A 21,111-nucleotide genomic window follows, 5' to 3' on the forward strand; every position below is an offset into this window, starting at 1 on the left:
CAGGTGTTATTTAACCAAACTTTTTTATATAAAAATGTACTGTATGTAACAAATCTCAAGCAATTTTGGTTTGAAGCAAAGCCAACACAATTCTCAAAAGAAAAAATACATGTTTTAAGGAAAAATGTACGTTTATTTAAAATGATGCTCCTCTCAGAAACATCACTTTTATGACATTCTCCGTCCTCTTCCTCTAATGACACCGAGGTATTGGTGGCATACGAGCCATATGCATACAACTTACCAAAATCGCAAACATGATAAAGCGCAAGGTTTGAACAATACATCGATGGCTTACAAAATCACATGGTTATCGAAATGAATTCCGTAGCAGCAAAAGCATTTTATAACAATCAATAGCTATATTGCACTAGCAGATTTTTTTCAATGCCAAAAAATCTTGGTAAAAAAAAAGTGATGCTTCAATCAATGCTGCATCAATAAAGTGCTAAGACTATATCTTTCCGAGTGCTTATTTTACATGTCTAAAAAAGGCCAAACAAAAAAAGGATCATCTTCCTTGGCATCTGAAGCAAATAGACAGGCTCTATGCTTTTATGGGGTAAGAGTTCACATGAAACTCCCATTACAAGTCTACATTTTCCATTTTCCATTACAAAGATCAAAGTCATGGTCCTTGTCATGATTTTATGTATTCACTACAGTAGGCCTCATAACTTGCATTACTCATATGCAGGACTGCAAAACGTCTGTAGCGGTGCTTCATTTAGTTTAACAAGGCAAACAAGGTGAGCAGAATTCCTCCTTTGGAACAGTGGAACATACACCAGGCACATTAATGCTCCACACTTTCCAAATTCAAAGCCCGCTAACCCTGCGTGCCGGACAAGCTTAGTCAAGCATGCGCAATACTGCCACGTGTCGAATCATCAGTCAAACGGGACCTTGTCTTCCTGTTGAGGTCCTTAGGGAAAGTTCACTTCCCCAAACTCTTGATGGACGAGGCCTTGACATCTCGCCGCGCCCCGGCAGCTCTCGGATGCAACACGATGGCGTCGTCCTCTCTTGACTGTTGCTTGGCAAAGTTCACGAACACCTGAAGGACAGAAACATCAGAATAAACCCACGCTGTCATGAACCAAAACGGCTCCTGTGCTCTTCAGGCTCGGCAAGGTGGCATGAAACAAAGGGATACTGAATGCAAGACGGTGAGCATGATAGAATGTAGATGATGTGGAAAAGCTTATAAATAGGGATGGGACGGTACATCGAAATTCAATATATCACAATGCAGCAGTGTGACAATACGTATCGTGTGGCAGAAAAAAGAATGGTGATATTAGCTCCATGTTATTCTGATGTAGTAATCACAAATGAGGCTTGTCCATCACAATTTCACAAACTCTCCATCGAAATTATATTATTTACACTTTGTAATGACATTTTTAAATTGCTGTTTACATTCTAGTGAGCCAATGCCATTGCTAGAAAGATTCTCAGAAATAGGCTCAGAAATAAATATAATTCTGCACAGTCAGACTTTGTTGTCATTGAACTTTTATTTATTACATTGTATCATGGTTGTATCAAATTGTGAAGGCCATATCATGTATCGAATTGTTTCGTGATACAAGCATATCCCATCCCTAATTGTAATGACAGAGGGATAAGCGCTCTCAATATTTATTAGGGATCAGGGATGCAATACTTAGAAATTAACAAAAGCTATTCATCAAAATTTAATATGACATCTCTAATGTGACAGGCCAAAACAACTCAGTTCCCAGCGGAGCCACTGGTGTAACCTCCAGATTCTACTCTTTTGAAAAACGTGAAAGGAGAAACTGGGCACCCCTGTCACATTCCCATTTCACAACTTGTTTATAGTATACAGCAGTATACTATAATACAGTCTTTTTCTTTTCTCATTTACCTGGTCAAGAGTGGTCTGGGACACTGAATAGTCTTCTATCTTGAGCCTGTCCTTGTTGGACAGGACCATCTGAAATATCCTAGCGAGGGAGGAGGAGGAGATCTCGTACTGCAGAGTGTTGTAGTGTTTCTCTCTCTGGATGCAGCCGGGGAAGGTGCTCTCCATGAAGGCTTCGGCGGGGTTCAGGTCCGGGGCGCGGCCAGGCTTGGCTGCCCTGATCTTCATGGTCACTACGTAGCCGTCACCAAACCTGCACCCACAAGAAAGGTAGGATTCAACTTTTTTGCAACACAAAATGTAACATAGGTCAATATTTATGGGTTATATCATAGTATGCCAATTGGATATCGTATTCTGAGATGTTTGCTGCAAGGATAATTCATTTTTGAAGGAAAATTCGATTTTTTGAAATAGCTGTAACATACGAAAAAATTGAATATTTCGAGAAAAAAGTCAATGTTTTGAGAAAAAAGTTATAATATTATGAGAATAAAGTCATCATTTTGAGGAAAAAAAAGTTTTAATATTGCCAGAATAAAGTCATAATATTACGAGAAAAAAGTCTTAATATTTCGAGGATAAAGTCACACATTTACCAGAAATAATTCATAGGCCTAATATTTTGAGAAAAAAAGTTGAAATATTACAAGAATAAAGTCATAACATTACCTACATTTTAGGGTAATAACAGGTACAGAATTGCAATTTTCTTTCAATAATTTGATCAGCACTGAATACTGAAATGATGGAATCGAGATGAAAATGACCAACTTGTATTTGAGATGCTGAATGGTGCCCAGACACTTGAAGGATCCGTTAACCATGATGGCTAAGCGCGTACACAACGCTTCGCACTCCTCCATACTGTGAAAGGGGGGAAGGACGAGAGGATTAGAATGAAAATGTGCGCTCAGAAGCATGTACGCACACACACACACACACACACACAGCTTACCTGTGTGAGGTGAGGACCACAGCTCGTCTGTCCTGAATAACGCTCATGATGGAGTTCCAGAGAAAGCGTCTGGAGTGGGGGTCCATGCCTGTGGTGGGCTCGTCCTGACACACAATAATGTGTAAATAAGCACCCGCGTTTTCAAACATCTTAATTTTATTCTCCCAAACATGCTCAAATAGCTGTGACACACATAGACACTGTAAGTACGCATTGTAGAGGTTTTTTTACCCCGACCAAAACCTTAAACCAAACCCCAGCACTTCTGTTAATTTGGCCTCACCAGCAGCACCAGAGCAGGACAGCCTATCATGGCGATGGCTGTGGAGAGTTTCCTCTTGTTGCCTCCGCTGTAGGTCCCCGCACTTCGGCCCGCGTACTCCAGCAGCCCCAGCTTCTGGATGGCCCACTCTGCGACCTGAGGAAGGAGGAGGATGGGTGCGTCTCGTTACGGTTCGGCCTAACCGGGGTTGAGCGTACGGCGGTCGAACTAATCGACTTCTTCGCACGCCAGCCCCCCAGAGCGTGACGGCCCGCAATTGGTCTAAAATATCGCATAATTGTGTAGTCTTGTGGTCTTCTCCGTTTCCTTTTCCGGCTGACTGCCTCTGTTTACATCTCCGCGCTAACGTCTCACGGTCAGTAAATGAATGAACAAGCCGCAGCAAGTGTACACACATTTGTATGCGGCTACGTGTTCCGACTGCCATTCGATTTCCCCTCTTTTTTTTCTCATTATTTGCAATGGAAAGGATGTGCTGCTGCATGTTCTCGACGGCGCTGACAGCTTAGCGCTCACAGAGATTCATCGTGTTCGTTTTTTCAACATCAGCTTTAATAAATTCAACTCACATTGCAAGTACTTCACCTTTTACCAAGAGATTGCCATGCATCAAAGATCCATAACTTTGACTTTCCTCATGCATCTTTTCTATATTTGCTATAAATAAAAAAAGAGGTGCCTGGTGGACAGTGGATAACTTTTGGGACACAAGTATACATTGACTAGGCACTAAGCACTATGCCATCATTTTATCATTACAGCACTGCTGCTTACAAATCTCCAGTATTTTTCCTTAATATTGTCATGGCATTGCAAAAGGCCCCATCTCACCCTGCTGATCTCGGACTCCGGGACCCCTCGGAGGCGGGCGTAGAGGTGCAGGTGCTCCCTGCCTGTCAGCAGCTCATCTATGGCAGCAAACTGGGGGCAGTAGCCCATGTTCTGGTGCACGTCCAGGATGTTGGTCAAAATGCTGCCGGGAAAACACAAGAGAAACAAAGCAGACCGTGAGGAAGAGCTTCCTCTGACGTGATTCCAGATGGTTTGCGAATAATCTGAGCCTGACCTAGAGAACACACTCCAGCTCCAGTAATGATATGGCATGACCCACCTGTGACCGGCGACTGAGGCCTCCCCCGAGCTGACGTCGATGTCTCCGGTCAACATCTTGAAGGTGGTGGTCTTCCCCGCCCCGTTTACCCCCAGGAGACCGAAGCACTGCATTGGACGGGGACAAAATGAGACTAAAGTGACGAGTGTGTTTTCTTCTGCGGTGTAAATAGAGGTTGTCTGACCGTACAGTACGTACCTCTCCAGGTGAGACTCCGACACAGACCCGGTCCACGGCCGGGATCGCCGTTCCAGTGTACGTCTGGGAGGGGAGGATGAGGACAAGACATGGAGAGACAGAGGGAGGGACGATAGCAAGGAAATGAGGGAGAAAGTGAGTAACTATGTATAACTAGTAACTATGGTGAAATAAGAGAAACCAATTCAAAATAACATGTAGTAGTCTTTAAAACCTTTCCCCAAATGAAAAGTCACAATATATTCTAGGACAAAAAAGGCTTCCATACTTGTAGCAACATATGTATTAACCTGCCATAACTTTTCCAGTAGTAATGGAAAAAAAGACGCATATGTACGTCTTTCAATAAATTTGTCTATTGATATAATGATGAATTAGAATATTATTGAACCGTTGGTTGTTGTTATTATCACAATGTCATGATTGCTAACTGAATCTGGTTATAAACTGTTATTTGTTGTTTTTGCTATGGTAATAAGTACTTTTGTATTTAATGCCAATAAAGCACTTTTGAATTGAATTGAACTGAACTGAACTGAATTGAATCTGATTGAATTGAACTGAGTGAGAGAAGAACACAACCACAACTAAGAAAACAACAAGCCAGGCTATTGATCAGTGTCAAATATAACTAGAAAAGTTTTGTTCCAACACAAGGTAGCCACCTCTTTACAAACAGTTACACATCCACTTACAAGATTATATCTGACACCAAATTAAAGCACATTATGGATTACCGTTAAAGCTGTGAGCTTTCTCAAGACCTTTCCCTACAAAATAGTAATATTGAGATGAGGTTGAAATCTTTTAACATTAATTAATACTTGGGTCAAATGTCAAACTCTTAAATTTGACTATTTGCCATTTTTGTGACCAAAAAAGTTGCACTTTCACTTACAAAATTACCAATTTTTGAGGCTGAAATTGTTTTTTGGAATATTATTTATTGAATTTCCGTAAGTATCTTTTTCATTGTCCCAAATGGATACCATTTTGGAATGAAACACATCTCACCTTGGACAGATCTCGCATGCGTAAGATATCGTTGTTTTTGCCGTCCTTATAGATGCGCTCTCTTTCCTGGGCCACATCCACATCCTCCTCCATGACAGGAGGCTTCATGTAATCTGATATCCTGTCGAGGGGAAACCAATCAACACATCGATTGCCAATCAATCACATCAGATTTGAGATCTAGTGATTAGAGATCTATTTTTTTCTGTGTTTTACTGCAGACCTTATAGACTTCAGAAGGGAAAGAGGGAAGTAAGATCTGCTAGTCTCTCCGCCCAAATTCACACCGGTAGGTATGACAATGACACTTTTAAAAACATGGGGAAGTACAGTATGTGTGCACTGTGGGTATGAGATGAGATAAATAGGTTACAAGAACGGTAGTACTAAATTTTGTGGATGTAAGCCAGCGGTGATGTAAGCTACAAGGCCACGAAGGACATTTATTATGAGCTGGATATTTTTGCCCAAGCCTGATGGGACCCACTTGCTCACTTAGGTTTATATTAGGCTCAGGATCACAAATAGCCTTAAAAATACCATTATCATCAGAATTTCAGGCTTTAACCATGTTTTGGCTCACAAACATATACCCAGAATGCATTTGAGGCACACTGACTTGCAGGAAGAGCATAAAATGTTCATAATATGTTATGGCACAGTAAGAATTCATATTAAAACAACGTTGGAAACTGTTTTGAAGTGATATCAGAAAGATATTTAGGCACTGATTTCACAAAACGGTTCAACTGTAAAATGTTTGCTGTGTAAGTATATCAGTATATCTTACCAGTGATCCAAGAAGAAGCGGTACTGGATGAGGGCGTTGAGGATGAAATAGACAAATCCCTCAGCAGCCATGCAGACCAGGTTCTTCCCAAGAAAGTGCCAGCTATAGGGGTCTGGACTGTGGTCCTCACCTGAGACAAAACATAAACACACACAGACACACACACACACTATTGGTGATCTTTTCGAAACTGATTTTTCAAGAGTGACAGCTATTTTTCTTGATTTTTGGAAGTTCTCAAGCCTTTTGCAACTCACTGTCTTCCTTTGGTTTTTGAATAGAGTGCTTCCAGCCTCTATTTGAAGTGACACACACACACACAAATAGCTAAAACCTCAGATATTCATGCACATAATCACACTGTTGTAAATTTGAAGTCACAGAAAAGATGAACAAAAATGTGAAAGTCAATATTTAAATAATACAAGTGCAACTCTAATCTGCCGTTGCAACCTCACTATGCCCTTTCGCTTTTGCTACATTTGTTGCGCAGCATTCGGTCTGCATGTAATTTGTAGAACACATTAAAAGTTTGCAGCTGCTTAGGCCTCGAGGAATGACAAATGTAAGGCATCAGATTTCTGTTGCAGTCGGTTGAACCTTTGGGAGAAAGGGAGCCGAACGAGTGACCCAACATTCAATCAGAGAGTGTAGGTTATTGATGCTGGGGGCATTTTGCTCCCTGGGACTGTCAGGGAATGGGATATGTGTGTGTGTGTGGGTGTGGGCGTGTGTGTTCTAATTACCAAAGCGTGCGTAGATGTCAGTCACAGCCTGGTTCATGGCCATGTCTATGAGGCCTCGGCCCAGGCAGTAATGGGGGAAGATGAGCAGCAAGGTCTTTAACAGCTGGTTACACTTGTACAGAGTCTGGAGAGAGAGACGCAACACACACACACACATGAGGGTGAGACACAGGGTTGGGGTAAGTTGATCCTAGCAAGGGGGTAAATTGAGCCACTGAATTATTCATGTTGGAGTCTGGATAAAATACAAATACTACTGTACACAACATTACATAATGCAGTTCATTTTAGAATTAACTGAAATTGGCTGTATTGTGTTATTTTGACCCAATTTCCCTATTGGGATCAATACATTTTCATCTTATCTTTCATCTTAGCTCATTTTTATCTTAACGCATAATGCTTACTGCACTTTTTTTTTTTAGACATTCTCTCGCTAAATGATGGTAAAGACATAATCCAAGTCAATGTTTTAGCAGTGAGGCCGCTGGTCTTACTGTGGTGCCCTCGAACAGGTCGAGGATGAAGGTGATGGCGCTGCTGTTGATGCCGATGAAGAGGTTGATACAGGACAGGGAGACGTAGGCTGTGCTGGGGACGCTGAACACGTAGGACATGGGGTACATCATGGGCGTCACGGACCAGCTGGGGGGAAGACAAGCACACAGAGAGAGAGAGAGAGAGAGAGAAGTGGAAGTGATCAGTAGAAGGACTTATTGAGACAGAAAAATGAACAAAAAATTGGTATGATATGTAAATATAGTCAAAAATATGACACTTCAGAGAAAAATATCAATTAAATATCTATATGCAATGTATAGCAAATTAAAGGAAAATGAGGATATGAAGAAAAAACATATATACATGCAAAAACACATATACATGCAAAAAAAAGTGTCATATTCACATCAACCGGTCTACAGAAGGCTATACATATGTACTCAAAAAGTCTAAAAAGCTATTAAAAACGATACACCTTCCTCAAATATATTCAAATTACAGATGTGACTGTCATAAGCGCTCCAGTCTAATCCAGCAGGAGAAAACAGGCTTTCACAGGGTTATGTGGATGATGGTGTGAGCTGTGCAGTGAACCTGATCCATAGGGGTGTTAAGGACAATCTGCTGGTGACAGCGGCTACACTTAGCCTGGATGATGACAAATGGCTGCCAAAACAGGACATCTGGAAATCTACCCTGGCGTTCTAGTGTTAGACGCAAGTCAATACTGATCAAGATCAAGACTCCTCCATTTATCACTATGAAAACTGTATACAAAAGACAGCAACCTGAATTCATTCTAATCTATTATTATTATAATTTTTCCTCTGTGGTCTAAATGCTGTTTCAGAGGCTTTTCCACCCTGAAAAGAATACAATTCTGGGGGAAACACTGAATACTTTTTTATTAATTTTTTTCTACTACTACCACTGCCACTATTAATACTGCCAATACTACTACTACTGCTACTTCTTCTGCTACCACTACTCCTCCTACTAACTAAAGGTCCCATATTGTGAAAAACACCTTTATATAATTAATACTGACACAAATTTCAATATCGCTTTCACAAATACTTATTGAACCCTAATCCACAGCAGTCAGAAACAAACATGACAAGTGAGCATTGTGTACACAGTGTGGATTCAACTGAACTGCTTTTTAATTTACTTTAAGATTTCTAGATTTTGCTTTTCTTGTATGTTCTTTCCTTTATATCACTCTGTTTGTTTGTTTGTTGTTTAGAAACGTACGATCCAAATATAGTTATCATAAAAAGAAAGAAGCGAGAGAAAACAAGTCGTACCCATAGAGCATGAGCAGAGCCACCAGAGGTTCAATGTTAGTCGGTGAGGTGTAGCACTTCTTGTCAAACAGAATGAAAATCCCCACCACCATCGCTGCACTGATGGAGTAATTCACCTGCAGAGAGAACACAGCCACAGAAAGTATGAGTCAGGAGAAGAAAGCTTATATTCTCACTGGCACCCAAGTGTTTTGAAAATTACACACATTGCAGGGAGCAAATATGGAGCCTCTAGTGTGCCTAATTACCATATTCAGGGATTAATTATTGATTAAATAATACAAACATTTAAAAAAAAACATTTTGTGGAGTGATTAATTAAATTCACTTCAAAATAAAAAACTAAAAAGTGTTAAAATGTTCATTAAATGTGTCTGTAATCCCATTTCATTATTCTGTCTTTAAATGATGAATACATTATTGAATTTATAAACGGATTTGTAAAATGATTTTTAAAAAGGCATTTAAATTTTACATTCACCAATGTGTTTTCCTATTAATTTCCCATCTCACAATTCATTTGTCTTCTGCTTTACTGTTAACACAATTTTTTTTTTACTCCATTAAACATGTACACACCTCTATAGTGAAGACATATAAAGTAGTAGCAATAATAATAAGAACACCATTATTATTGATTATTATTGACAGTTCCCAGGCGGTGTGACACAGTCAGAGAGCAGCAGGATTAGTGGTACCATGTCCCAGAGGAAGTTGGCCACCCAGTAGACCAGCGGGCTGACACCGCTGACAAACTGGAGGTGCTTGGCCTGGGTCACCCTCTCCTGGATGAGGTAGAGGACGAAGCTGGCCGGGACGAAGGACATGGCGAAGATGACGCAGATGGCCACCACCGCATCCACTGAGGTGCTCAGGCTGGAGAAAGGACAGAAGAGGACAGAAGAGCACGGCTAATAGTTATTTTTTCTTAAACCATGGAAAATAGCTGAGGCATTTTCTGTGCTATAAGAAGAACTGCGCGTGTATCTTCTCATGACACTGACTCCTCCTAACACAGGGAAGTGCTTCAGAGCATGAAATGGAACTGGACACATAGATCACTCACACAGTGATCTCAGACAGCTGCTCCTTGGTGAGGTTCAGCGGGTGGTTGATGGCAGTGATGCCGTACTCGTCCAGGTTGGCTCCTTTGGGCAGGTTCGCGCGGAGGATGGCGTTGTTGGCCACGTTCATGAAGGACACCATGGCGTGCCAGCCTTTATTGTTGTACCACACCTGCACAAAGACATGTCATGATAGTTGATCACAGAGCTGAACTCCAGAGGTCTCATCAGGCCCGGTGGAAGCTTTACTGCACTTGCCTTGACGTTGTTCTCCGTCTCCATGTACCTGAGGAACGTCTTTACGTCCTTCAGCGTTTGTTTGCAGTACTTCCCCTGCAACCGAGATTCGCGGGGCCCGTTACAAGACAAATCACTTAAGGGCGAGGTTACCAACGAGGCAAGGGCATGTGCAGACTTGTACACACGAGTATGCACACAAAACTCACTCGCACACACAAAGAGAGAGAGTGATGAATTGTAAAAGCCGTACCCCGGTGACATTGAAGAGTCGTCCCAGCTGAGCCGCTACGTCCTGGATGGTCTTAGGCTCCACCTCTAACAGAGGGAGCTGTCCTCCCACTGATATACCTCCATACCTGGACACCACAGAGGAGACACTGCTGGTATCTGCAAGGCTTCACTGATGGTATAACTGTACCGACCCATTACAGCCACTAGAGGGACTATTGCACCGTTACACATAATATGAAAGGGCTACTGACACATCTTGCTCTTGCACGTAATATACAGTACATATAAGAAATCTACTCTATGTATGTATTTTGTTATTAATCCCTACTAGTGAATCTAAATGCAATCATTCATTCAATACAAATTTGAAATTACCTTTGTTCATTCACCCAGTACTTGCTCTTCAAGCTGGAAGGAGTAGAGATCACAAGCACAAAAAAATTAGGCATCATGGGGATAGACTGTATAAATACATTCTTAAGGGGGAATACCATCCAATTCAAAGGAAAAATTCACATCCCAAGGGAAAGAAAGATGGTAGATAAGAGTTTACTGAAATTTTAGAAAATACTGTTCACCTCAGCTTTCAGGTGGTAAATACTACTAGAAAATACTGCTCTGATGCTAGAACAAAGGTTTTGCATGATGTACTACCTCATTTGAGATAGCCAATGTAATTTTATTTTGCATTCTAAATATGATTTTCAGCCTAAAATTGGGGATACCAATTTATTTTCTAACTTTTTTTGAGAGTTTGCACTGTGAAATCCTGTTGTGAAAACGGGGTCAAAGCAGTTGTAAAAAAAAAACTGTAAATGACTTGTTTACATCATGGATATTCCTTCTGCAGTGTAGTGGCTGCTAGTGATCGGTTAGCACGGTAGATACAATACCCGGTTCTGATGAGGCTGGGGTAGGTCTTCACCAGGTAGTCAGAGATGTTCCTGCCTGTGAGGTCCATGAGAACATCTCCTGTTGACTGGATCCTCTGATGTACAAAACAACACATACATCTTACATGAGACACTGATCAGCAATGGTGGACCTACATAAGTTGAGTAAGATGCTCCTCCAAGGATGTAAGTTCAGTAAGAACTGTAGTCTATATGAAAGTGTTTCAGCAGTGTATGCAAATAGAGATTTAATAGTGTATGTGAAAGCATTTCAGTTAGTGTATGTATAGAGTTGTTCAATAGCGCATATGAGTGTTTCAGTAGTGTGTATGTATGAGAGTCTTTCTGTAGTGTGTATACAAGTATTTCAATAGTGTGTATGAGAGTGTTTAAACAGTGAATGAGTTTTTCAGTTGTGTGTATAAGAGCATTTCAGCAGTATATAGAAAAGCACTTCATTGGTGTTTATGAGAGTGTTTCAGTAGTGTATGCTGAAGGGCTTCAGTAGTATATGTGAGAGGGTTTCATAACATTTGAATGAGGAAGGATTCATATACTGTATATGTGAGAGGTAAAATGTGTGTATGGTGCAAGGTACAGTTTGCATTACATCCCATGTGGCACCTCATGTGTGTTACCCACCTGTGGAGGTGGCAGGCCTCCAGCCCCCGCCGGGCAGACAGGCAGCATGGTGAGCTTCTTGGGAGTGCTGCACTGGCACTCCGGGGAGGGTCTGATGGCGCTCCACTCCGGGCCGGCCAGCCTCTCTATCAGGGCGGGGTTAACCAGGGGCATCTCCCACTCTGTGGTGATGTTGTTACACGGGAAGTCTCTACCGGGGGCAGAAATGGACAGAGGGGAAGGGGGGTCGATCATGGCGACGGATCAGCAAGTTGGTAGGAACTCAAGTCTGTAATAATAATAATATCTAAAATCATTTTGGTTAGGTTACTCACTCCAGCGGTTCATCCACCATGCAGCGGGTCCCGAAGCCGGGCTTGTCCAGCAACACCTCACCAAAGTATCTCAGCTGAGCATCCATGGGACGCTCGTTACTGCAAGGGACAGTAATAATAAAAGATCAAAATCAGCAAATTCCATCCATCCAACTGTATATTCTATTTGGAGACAATTTCGCCATTTTAGGCTCAATCTGACGTATTGCATTGATCTCATTAGAGTAGCTAATACTGTAAATGGAGCTGGGTGGTCTAGTGCCCAGCGCTCACCTGAAGAAGGTGAATTGCCGCCCGTACATCCAGGGGCTGAGGGTCAGGCTGGGATACTCTCCGAAAGGCGGAACGATCAGAGTGAACGCCAGCGCCAGGAACACGAAACTGGCCGGCAACACAATCTAGCGGAGACAGAGACAAAATCAGGCATTTTGAAAACCTGACAAACCTCTTATCATCCTGATGAAGGCCTGTGTGGGCCTAAATGTGCAGGCTGTTTGCCTCAATAAATGACTGTTTCATCTGCGACATCAGGGCCTTGGCATCCTTTGGAAATGCAATTCTAACCCCCCACCCCCCCACCCCCACCCCCGACAGCCGAGGAGCACTGATTCAGCGCGATACGCACAGAAACGCCCGGAACATTTGTCTCTGTCAAGCAAACTGAACATAACATTATGACTCACACAAGGACCTCGCCTGCTGTAACTGATGAGAAGCCGTGGTGGAAAATGTAACTCAAACTCAGATCCTCCTAAGTAACAGTGGCAATACCATAATGGAAAAATACTTCATTAAAAGTAAAGGTTCTGCATTCAGAAGTTAAATTATCGATGCATTAACCTGTAAGAAGTATTTTAATGTTGTGGTCTAACTGCTCCATACACTGTTGGGGAGTTATTTTGGGGATATTTTATGAGCTTATCATATGTTTTGCGTGTAAAACCTTATTCTGCAGAGTAACTAGTAACTCCAGCCTTCATATAAATGTAGTGGAGGAAAAAAGTACAAGATTTCCCTCTGAAATGTAGTGGAGGAAAAGTAGAAAGTCTCACAAAATGGAAAGTGCCAGTACCTCAAAATTGTACATAAGTGCAGTACTTGTAAATGTAAATGTACTTTCCACCTCTGATGAGAACTAGTTTTAAATCCAGACCTTACACTGTGTCGAGAAAGTGCAGAGTCAGCACATGAACACCTGCAAAATAATCATAGTTCTGCATAGGATGATGGCACATGTATCTGTTTTCAGGGGTTGCAACAAGGTTACCTGGGCAAAGAAGTCTTTGTGGGAGCGCGTGGCGTGATGAAGCCTCTTGATCAGCAGACCAAAGAACTGTTTGATGATCAGACACAGGCCTTTGACCTGGTAGGAGCCCCTGCCTTCGCTGGCTTCTGGGGAACCGCATGGGCCCTGGCCATTGGTGTGCGAAGCCCCATCTGTCTCTGGAACACAGGGGGTCGAAGTTAAGTTGCGCAGATGGGCTGCAGGTGCTGTTAGTACTAGATTAAAGAGGCCAGCCAGCAAGCCGAGCGCATGTGGTCTTCTGTGATCAAGAAGCATTCTGCATACGCCGGCCTCGCTCTACTGGCCTTAAGCCGCTCAGCATCTTCTGCATGTTGCTGCTGTCCCAGTGATAGCATGGATCATAACTTATATTTTATGATAAATCCAACCTGGAGTCGGTCTATTTCTCACTATAAGCTCAAGCTGAAGCTTTTTGCATATTGCTGTTGTTGGAAAAAAAAACACTTTTCACTTAATTTTCAGGCAAGAATGGTTATTGGTAATACTTTACAATAAGGGTGCATTAATTAAGGGTTAGTTAATGCTTAATAAGCATTAACTAACCCTTAATTAACAGTTAACTAATGTGTCTGGTAATCATTTACTAATGGTGTTCATGTTAACTAAGGAATTAATTTATATATATTAATAATAGTAATAGTAGTATTAATTATTACTATTATATTAATAATAGTATTATTTAATAGTAATCTTTATAAACTATTTAATAATGTATTAATAAATACCTTAGTTAACATGAACACCATTAGTAAATTACACATTAGTTAACTGTTAATTAAGGGTTAGTTAATGGTTATTAAGCATTAACTAAGTGTACTAGTGTACTCTTATTGTAAAGTGTTACCTGGTTTTCTCATTGACCTTCATGTATTTTTTTAATTACACAATAGGATTTTGGGTTTCAAGCACTCAAAGATTATGAACCTCTCAACGCATAAATTACTATGTAAACTTTCAATTCAAGTAAGAAAAGGAAACATGCCAAAATTGCAGTTATGTGTTTTTTTCCGTAACAGCAGCGACTTTGCAGAGCTGTAACCTGAAAGTCACTGTCACCTTTCGGTGGTTCCATATAAACTGCCACTCTGTTGTGTCCAAAGAGACTGGCTCGAGAAATCTGCTGCAACGTTCTCTGGTCTGAGAGAGTTAGACGGATGGGATACAAAGGGAGGGATAGAAATGATACATCTAGATATCTAGGGACACAACAACTCAACAAGAACAGAGTGAAGAGTGAAGAGTTGAAGGAAGGAACTACTAAAAACAACTTGTTTTGGTTCTGGCTGTCTTTCTTTACCTTGTATACATTTCCGGTTGGTTGCGTTCCCGTCAGCGGTGACTTTCAGGAAAATCTACGAGAAAAACAGATGGCTGTCAGGATCCAAGATTAGCTGATGCTCCCTCTGATACTCTGGAGCACAGGACTGCAACAACCTGCCTCATAAAACAGACCCGAAATGCTATTGTTCATATAGTGAAGGTCAGGTAGTGACAGATTGCCTCAGTGAAACTGTCCTGTTTGTTTTGATATTGTATTTGCTATTGAATTGCTGTTAAGCTGTGGTAAGGAAAACATCATTTGAAACTGAATAACTAAGAGTAATAATTTATCTATTGCCATAGTCTCACTGTTTCAAGACCAGGAACAACATTGTAATGTCTTTTTTATGGCATCCTTAATAAGTGTAAACTGCATGTAATGATAACACTTTAAAATAATGAATGTTTTTAAGCCCTTAATAAACAATGAATTACTGATGAATTAATGATGAGTTAATGTTATGAGTTAATCATCAATTCATTATTATCAATGATTTATCAATTCTATCTTATTCTAATTTATAACAAATTAGTACATCATTCAAATACAAATCAAATACAAAGATTTAACTAATGTCATTACTAATGATGTACTTATTTGTTATAAATTATTAAGATATAATTGATAAATTATTGATAATAATGAATTGATGATTAACTCCACTAACTCATCATTAATTCATCAGTAATTCATTGTTTATTAAGGGCTTATAAACATTCATTATTTTAAAGTAATTGTTAATTATATGTTTTACTACTACTACTGTACCATAACTACTAGTATTACTATTACTTCTACTATTACTACCATTAGTACAACTAGAACTACTGTCAAGTGCTTCACTCTTGTGAGTGACAAGCCCCCAGTTGAAGAGGCAGCTTGCTTCAGAAGATTGGACAGGGATTCACTCAATGACCAATATCCAGCTTTTTTTCCTTTTCTTTCTTTTATTTTGAAAGTCTTCAAGGCCAATACAGGTGAAAAACCTTAAACACAAAACACAAAAAAGCTCAAGTAAATGTAACCCAAGAAACCATAACCAATAACATAGCCCAAAATCAAATACTTAATTTTTAAACTACTAAAAATTAACCCTGAAAATAAGTAGAAAAATATCCATACTTAAAACACCCAAAATAAATTTAAATACCTTTTAAAGCACTGTGCAATGATGATTTTAATCCTTACAAATTTGGCAGCTTTTAACTTCCATAAATCACAATTTAACAACAAAATCACATTTATCAAATTACCATTAACTTTTAGAATACACCACATTTTTAACTGCACTTTTTACCTACATGATATCAAATATAGGATACTTTAACTGGCATTTTAATCACATGACCCTTTTTTTAAAAATCCATTACATTTTAACCTGAAATGAACACATGACTACTCCACAGCACACAACAACTCCAAAGCAAGCTACAAAGACACGAGAACTTAAAGCTCACCGGCTCCTTCTCCCTACTTTGAAGCAAGCCTCAATCTTGCAGTGTCCTTCTCCTGGTCCAGATTCTCTGACGATTGTCTCTCGCACTGCTCAAACCTTGCTGTCCTCTTTGTGTGTGCCTCCAAACCTCCTGCTGATCATCAGATCACCTCCACCTGGTGCACTTAATCAGCTGGCTGCAGCTAGGAGCCACACCCAGACCTGATACACTCAGGCAGAGCGGGAGGGGCCTGCAGCTCAGCTCCACACCTCCCACTCGATCTTCCCACGGAACCCGCTGGAAAGAGCGCACACAGTGAACTTGTGGTCAGAGATCCCTTCCTGGGCTTCCTGCCTGTTCCTCCACTGGCAGCAAGACCACCAACCGTCGGACGTCCCGGTGAAGAATTGTGAACTGAAGGTCCCTCTGGATGCTGGAGACAGGATGTTTAGATGCAGGTTGCTTGGAGGCAGGATGCTTGGATGCTGATGTTGCAGGTCTCACCTCAGGGATACAGGAGTTTGCCACAACCTTGACATTCACATCCCGTACAATACCTCTGGAGTCTGGGTTGACGCCGACGACTCTCCCAAGCTTAAAGTGACCCCTCAATGCATTCTGGTCACACAGCCAAACAATATCTCCAACTTCAACATTCCTCTGTGTGGTGTGCCATTTACTCCTCACAAAGAGATTAGGACCGGCAAGTTGGCTCCAGGACCTCCAGAACTTGTTAACCTGGTGCTGCATTTCCTGAAGTCTCTTATAGGGATAGCTTGTAAAGTCAAATGTTTTCCAATCACCACTTGATGAAGCCCGTCCCAGCAGGAGTGTATTGGGTGTGATGTACTGCACGGTGTCTTCATGGCTCTGTACTCTGGCATCAATAGGGCGCTCATTAGAAAGATCAGCAGCGAGCTGAAGTGTCGTCTGAAGTTCGCTGTAACTGAGCCCTGATTCTCTCCCCAGACTCTGGAACGCCTTTTTCACAATGCGGACAGCCGCTTCAGCAGCGCCATTTCGATGAGGTGAATCAGCTGGCTGGATTTTCCATTGCCATTCGGTTCCATTTTGAGCTGAAGTCCCCTCAACAGCAGACCTGTCCAGGCCATCCAGAAACTGATACAACTCCTCCAGGACAGGTTTGGCTCCGACAAAATTGGTCCCGGGATCAGACCAAATCTTCTTGGGATGCCCTCGAATTGCTGTGAACCTCTGATAAGCCATCAGAAAGCTTTCAGTTGACAAGGTGTTTGCCAGCTCTGTGTGGATTGCTCTGCTGGCCATACAGCAGAATATGACTCCCCAAACCTTCATTGTGACTCTCTTCTTCACATCATCTTTGACCTGATACGGTCCAAACAGGTCAACTGCCGTGAACTCAAATGGGGCTGCTGGCCTAGCTCTTTCTTGAGGCAGATCACCCATCACTTGCTGACATCTCCTAGCTCTGGCTTTCTTGCAGATCACACAGTTTTCAATGACTTTTTGAGCAATTTTCCGTCCCTTGATGACCCATGCTCTCTTTCTCACCTTCAGTAGAGTCGCAGCCACTCCCTCGTGGCCCTTGCTGTGAGCTTCCCGAACCAACAATGTTGAGACCCAGGCACTGTAAGGTAAGAGGGGAACACCAACTCTGTCTTCATTAAAAGCCTGGACTCTCCCACCACAAACCAGTAGTCCGGTTTCTTCCTCTTTGTAGACTACTAGCCGGTCTATTGTGGTGGTTGGAAAGGTCACGCCCTCCTGTGCAGCAAGAAAAATGTCTCTTAAAGCATCTTGACGCTCTGTTACAGAGATGATGCCAGCTGATGAGACTGCCTCCCACTTTGGAATTCCCAAGATCCTATTTTGGCCTGCAAAGCATTTTGCTGCCCTCCAGACCTGGGCGACCGTCTTAACCAGGCAAGTCAGGCTGCTGAACCGTCCTTCATCCACCAGGTTTTTGACAGCAGCACCAGCAGGTGGCCTCCGAAGCTCCAGATCAGGTAGCTCTTTCTTTACCTGAGCTCTTGTGAGTGCAGCAGCAAAAGATTTCTTCTGCATCTTTCCAACGCTCTCTCTGGCAGTTGCTGATACCTCCTTTGCAGACTTAATTGGCCACTCATCAGCTGGTAGACTCAGGAACTTTGGTCCTAGCTGCCATGGTGAATTTTCATCCAAGTCTTTTGGGCCAGCCCCACGAGTGATGATGTCAGCGATGTTCAGTGGTCCAGGAATCCACCACCAATCCTGAGGTTGTGTGCTGCTTTGGATTTCTCCAATCCTGTTGGCGAAAAAGGTCTGGAAACCATAGCTCTCACGTTGAATTGCACCAAGGACTGTTTGGCTGTCAACAAAATGGTACCACCGCTTGACTTGAATTCGGCCATGTTGCTCAAAGTACTTCTTTAAGCGGGCGGCGAACACTGCTCCACACAGCTCAGCTTTGACTGCTTCCCCCTTGTGGTCTAGGGGAGTCAGTTTAGCTTTAGACTCCACCAGCCTCACCATAGAACCTTGGTCACAGGCCCACCGCAGATACAGGACGGCACCATAAGCATTCTCGCTGCCATCAGAGAAGGTGATTGCATCAGGTTCAGCCGGCGCACCCACTGGCGTCAGGGCTCTGTGGAACTTGATCTTGCTCAGCTGAGCGTATTCTTCAAAAAGGCTGATGGCATCCTCTCTGAGCTTTCCTGACAGCGCAAGGTCCCAAGTGTCTTTGATGGTGCTACACTTGGGTTTGGCCTCCTGAAGTGCTCTCCGAACCAAAATGGCCCCTTTCTGCTTTGCAGGCGTCGTCAGACCAATCGGGTCATACAGTCCAGAAACTTGGCTGAGTAACTCTCGTCGTGTCAGTGGGTCTGGCGTCTGAACCCTCACCTGCTCCAGTTGAAGGTTCTGGCCGAGTCTCATCTTCCTCCTCCTCTTTGAGAAGTTTATCCCAACCATGGCATGAAGCTTGTCATCCTCCACGGTGTAGCCGAGGCCAAGAGCTTTGTTGTCTTCCTCCTTGAGCTGATTTGGCAGGATCACAGTCTTTGGAGTAGCCACCTGTTCCTGTTTCCCGACAGACTCCCGCTTTCTTTGACCAGAGAAGACCCACGGCTTCAACTCAAATCCTCCTGCATTCAGGATCTGCTCCACATTTTCTGTGATAACTTTAAGCTGGTCCAAGTTATCATGAGAGGTCAAGAGGTCATCAACATAGCTGTCTTCCCGTAGCACTCGACGCTCTTCCTCAAGATGGCTGAACTGGGGAAGGTTAGCTGTCTCTCTCATGGCGAGTTGGGCGATACAACCTGCTGGCTTGTCTCCGATGTTAACTCTTGTGACAGCATATTCACCCAGCTCCTCCTCTTCAGAGTCACGCCACAGGAATCTATGCAAATGCACCTCTTGGTCCTCAAGCCACACTGTATTGTACATTTTCTTTATGTCTCCCAAAGCAGCAAAACCTCCCCTCCGGAATTTGAGAAGCACAGCACGAATGGAGTTGAGGACGTCAGGGCCCTTCAGCAGGAGATCATTGAGACTCACCCCTCTGTACTTTTGACTACTGTTCCAGACCAGTCTCACGGGAGTTGTGACGGAGTGTGGGTTGGGTGCGATAAGGTGGCTGATGTACCACACTGGACCAGTCCATGCATGAAGGACGTCTTTAGACAACTTCATTGCACTCCTGCGCTCGACCATCTCGTGAACTTGAGCAGCATAGGCGGCCTTCCACTCTGGCTCCCTTGACAACTGCCTCTCCGTCCTCAGGAATGTGGCCTCCACTACACTCTTGTTGCTTGGTAATGTGGCTGGATCTTCTACCCAGGGGTACTTGGCGTGCCAGTGAGGCTTCTCACTGTGGTCATCAGCACCTACATATGTGAGGCCACTCTTTACCACCTCCAGCTCCCTTTCTTCAGCGAGGGTCATTTCTTTGCCGCCTGGCTGACAGTTACCACAGCGACAAGAGTGTAGTGGAGGCCACATTCCTGAGGACGGAGAGGCAGTTGTCAAGGGAGCCAGAGTGGAAGGCCGCCTATGCTGCTCAAGTTCACGAGATGGTCGAGCGCAGGAGTGCAATGAAGTTGTCTAAAGACGTCCTTCATGCATGGACTGGTCCAGTGTGGTACATCAGCCACCTAATAGTAACTACTGTTACTATTACTACTATTATTACTATTACTACTGCTAATACTACTACTATTACTGCTGATACTTCTACTACTACTATAACAATTACTACTCTTACTACTAATACTACTACTACTACTTCTAGAATTACTGCTACTATGACTACTGTTACTACTTCATGTTTCCATCCCCGTGCACGCACCTCCTCCAGCGAGGTGTCGGACACACCGAAGCTGCTGAGGCCGATGTCTACGAGGGTTTCCTCCAGCTCCCTGAACAGGCTGGCGTAGGCCCGGGGCTGGAAGTCCCGGTTGGGCAGCAGGTAGGTCAGCTCCTGGCCGATCACCTCGATCAGACGGGCCTCGGGCACGTGGTGGTGGACCAGGGCCGTGATGCGCTCCACGTTACCTGGAGGTGAGCAAAAAACGGCGGCCGGTTATGTCTCGTCTTATCTCCCGTCACATCACACCACACCACAACTGCCTCGCCTTCTCGTTTCGTTTTCTATCTCCTCATCCCCTCTCCTCCCTTCTCCTCTGCCCGTTTGGAGTGAAAGTAAGGCGCTGGAAACGGTGAGGTAAGATAAGATGAAACTGTAATGATCCCCATTGGGAAATTGGGTCAAATAGTAACAAGAAAGATAGAATAATATAGCCGCCAGCACCGATTGCGGGGTCCAGAAATTGGGAAACTAAACTTAATAGAAGCACTGGGTCCAATTTACTTAATTTTCTGTTGGCAAATAGTCAAATATC

At 42.9% G+C, this 21,111-nt stretch overlaps 1 protein-coding gene across 2 annotated transcripts in view; it reads right to left on the bottom strand.

Annotated features, from left to right (window-relative positions):
• Window positions 1-133: 133 nt before the first annotated feature.
• The window catches only part of LOC139654515 (retinal-specific phospholipid-transporting ATPase ABCA4-like), a 50,381-nt gene continuing 29,403 nt past the window's right edge, over window positions 134-21,111 (bottom strand). Inside the window, exons 25-50 of one of the 2 annotated variants that reach the window (XM_071531607.1) lie at window positions 20,559-20,764; window positions 14,787-14,841; window positions 14,546-14,626; window positions 13,451-13,626; window positions 12,457-12,581; window positions 12,184-12,282; window positions 11,870-12,059; window positions 11,228-11,322; window positions 10,710-10,742; window positions 10,354-10,459; window positions 10,122-10,196; window positions 9,866-10,035; window positions 9,498-9,675; window positions 8,800-8,915; window positions 7,489-7,636; window positions 6,992-7,115; window positions 6,246-6,375; window positions 5,456-5,576; window positions 4,442-4,504; window positions 4,244-4,350; window positions 3,964-4,105; window positions 3,133-3,267; window positions 2,850-2,953; window positions 2,666-2,758; window positions 1,895-2,144; window positions 134-1,057 (exon numbers count right to left, since the gene is read on the bottom strand). In XM_071531607.1, the coding sequence (XP_071387708.1) occupies window positions 938-1,057; window positions 1,895-2,144; window positions 2,666-2,758; window positions 2,850-2,953; window positions 3,133-3,267; window positions 3,964-4,105; window positions 4,244-4,350; window positions 4,442-4,504; window positions 5,456-5,576; window positions 6,246-6,375; window positions 6,992-7,115; window positions 7,489-7,636; window positions 8,800-8,915; window positions 9,498-9,675; window positions 9,866-10,035; window positions 10,122-10,196; window positions 10,354-10,459; window positions 10,710-10,742; window positions 11,228-11,322; window positions 11,870-12,059; window positions 12,184-12,282; window positions 12,457-12,581; window positions 13,451-13,626; window positions 14,546-14,626; window positions 14,787-14,841; window positions 20,559-20,764 (3,242 nt within the window). In that variant the 3' untranslated portion in view covers window positions 134-937. The remainder of the gene's footprint in view (window positions 1,058-1,894; window positions 2,145-2,665; window positions 2,759-2,849; window positions 2,954-3,132; window positions 3,268-3,963; window positions 4,106-4,243; window positions 4,351-4,441; window positions 4,505-5,455; window positions 5,577-6,245; window positions 6,376-6,991; window positions 7,116-7,488; window positions 7,637-8,799; window positions 8,916-9,497; window positions 9,676-9,865; window positions 10,036-10,121; window positions 10,197-10,353; window positions 10,460-10,709; window positions 10,743-11,227; window positions 11,323-11,869; window positions 12,060-12,183; window positions 12,283-12,456; window positions 12,582-13,450; window positions 13,627-14,545; window positions 14,627-14,786; window positions 14,842-20,558; window positions 20,765-21,111) is intronic. The other variant, XM_071531608.1, reaches the window with a different exon arrangement.

This window comes from Centroberyx affinis, unplaced genomic scaffold (assembly GCF_046629955.1).
Source record: "Centroberyx affinis isolate AG114_WGS23_722 - 3 ecotype Tasmania unplaced genomic scaffold, CSIRO-AGI_Caff_v1 ptg002102l_1, whole genome shotgun sequence".
In the NCBI taxonomy this organism is placed as follows: domain Eukaryota; kingdom Metazoa; phylum Chordata; class Actinopteri; order Beryciformes; family Berycidae; genus Centroberyx; species Centroberyx affinis.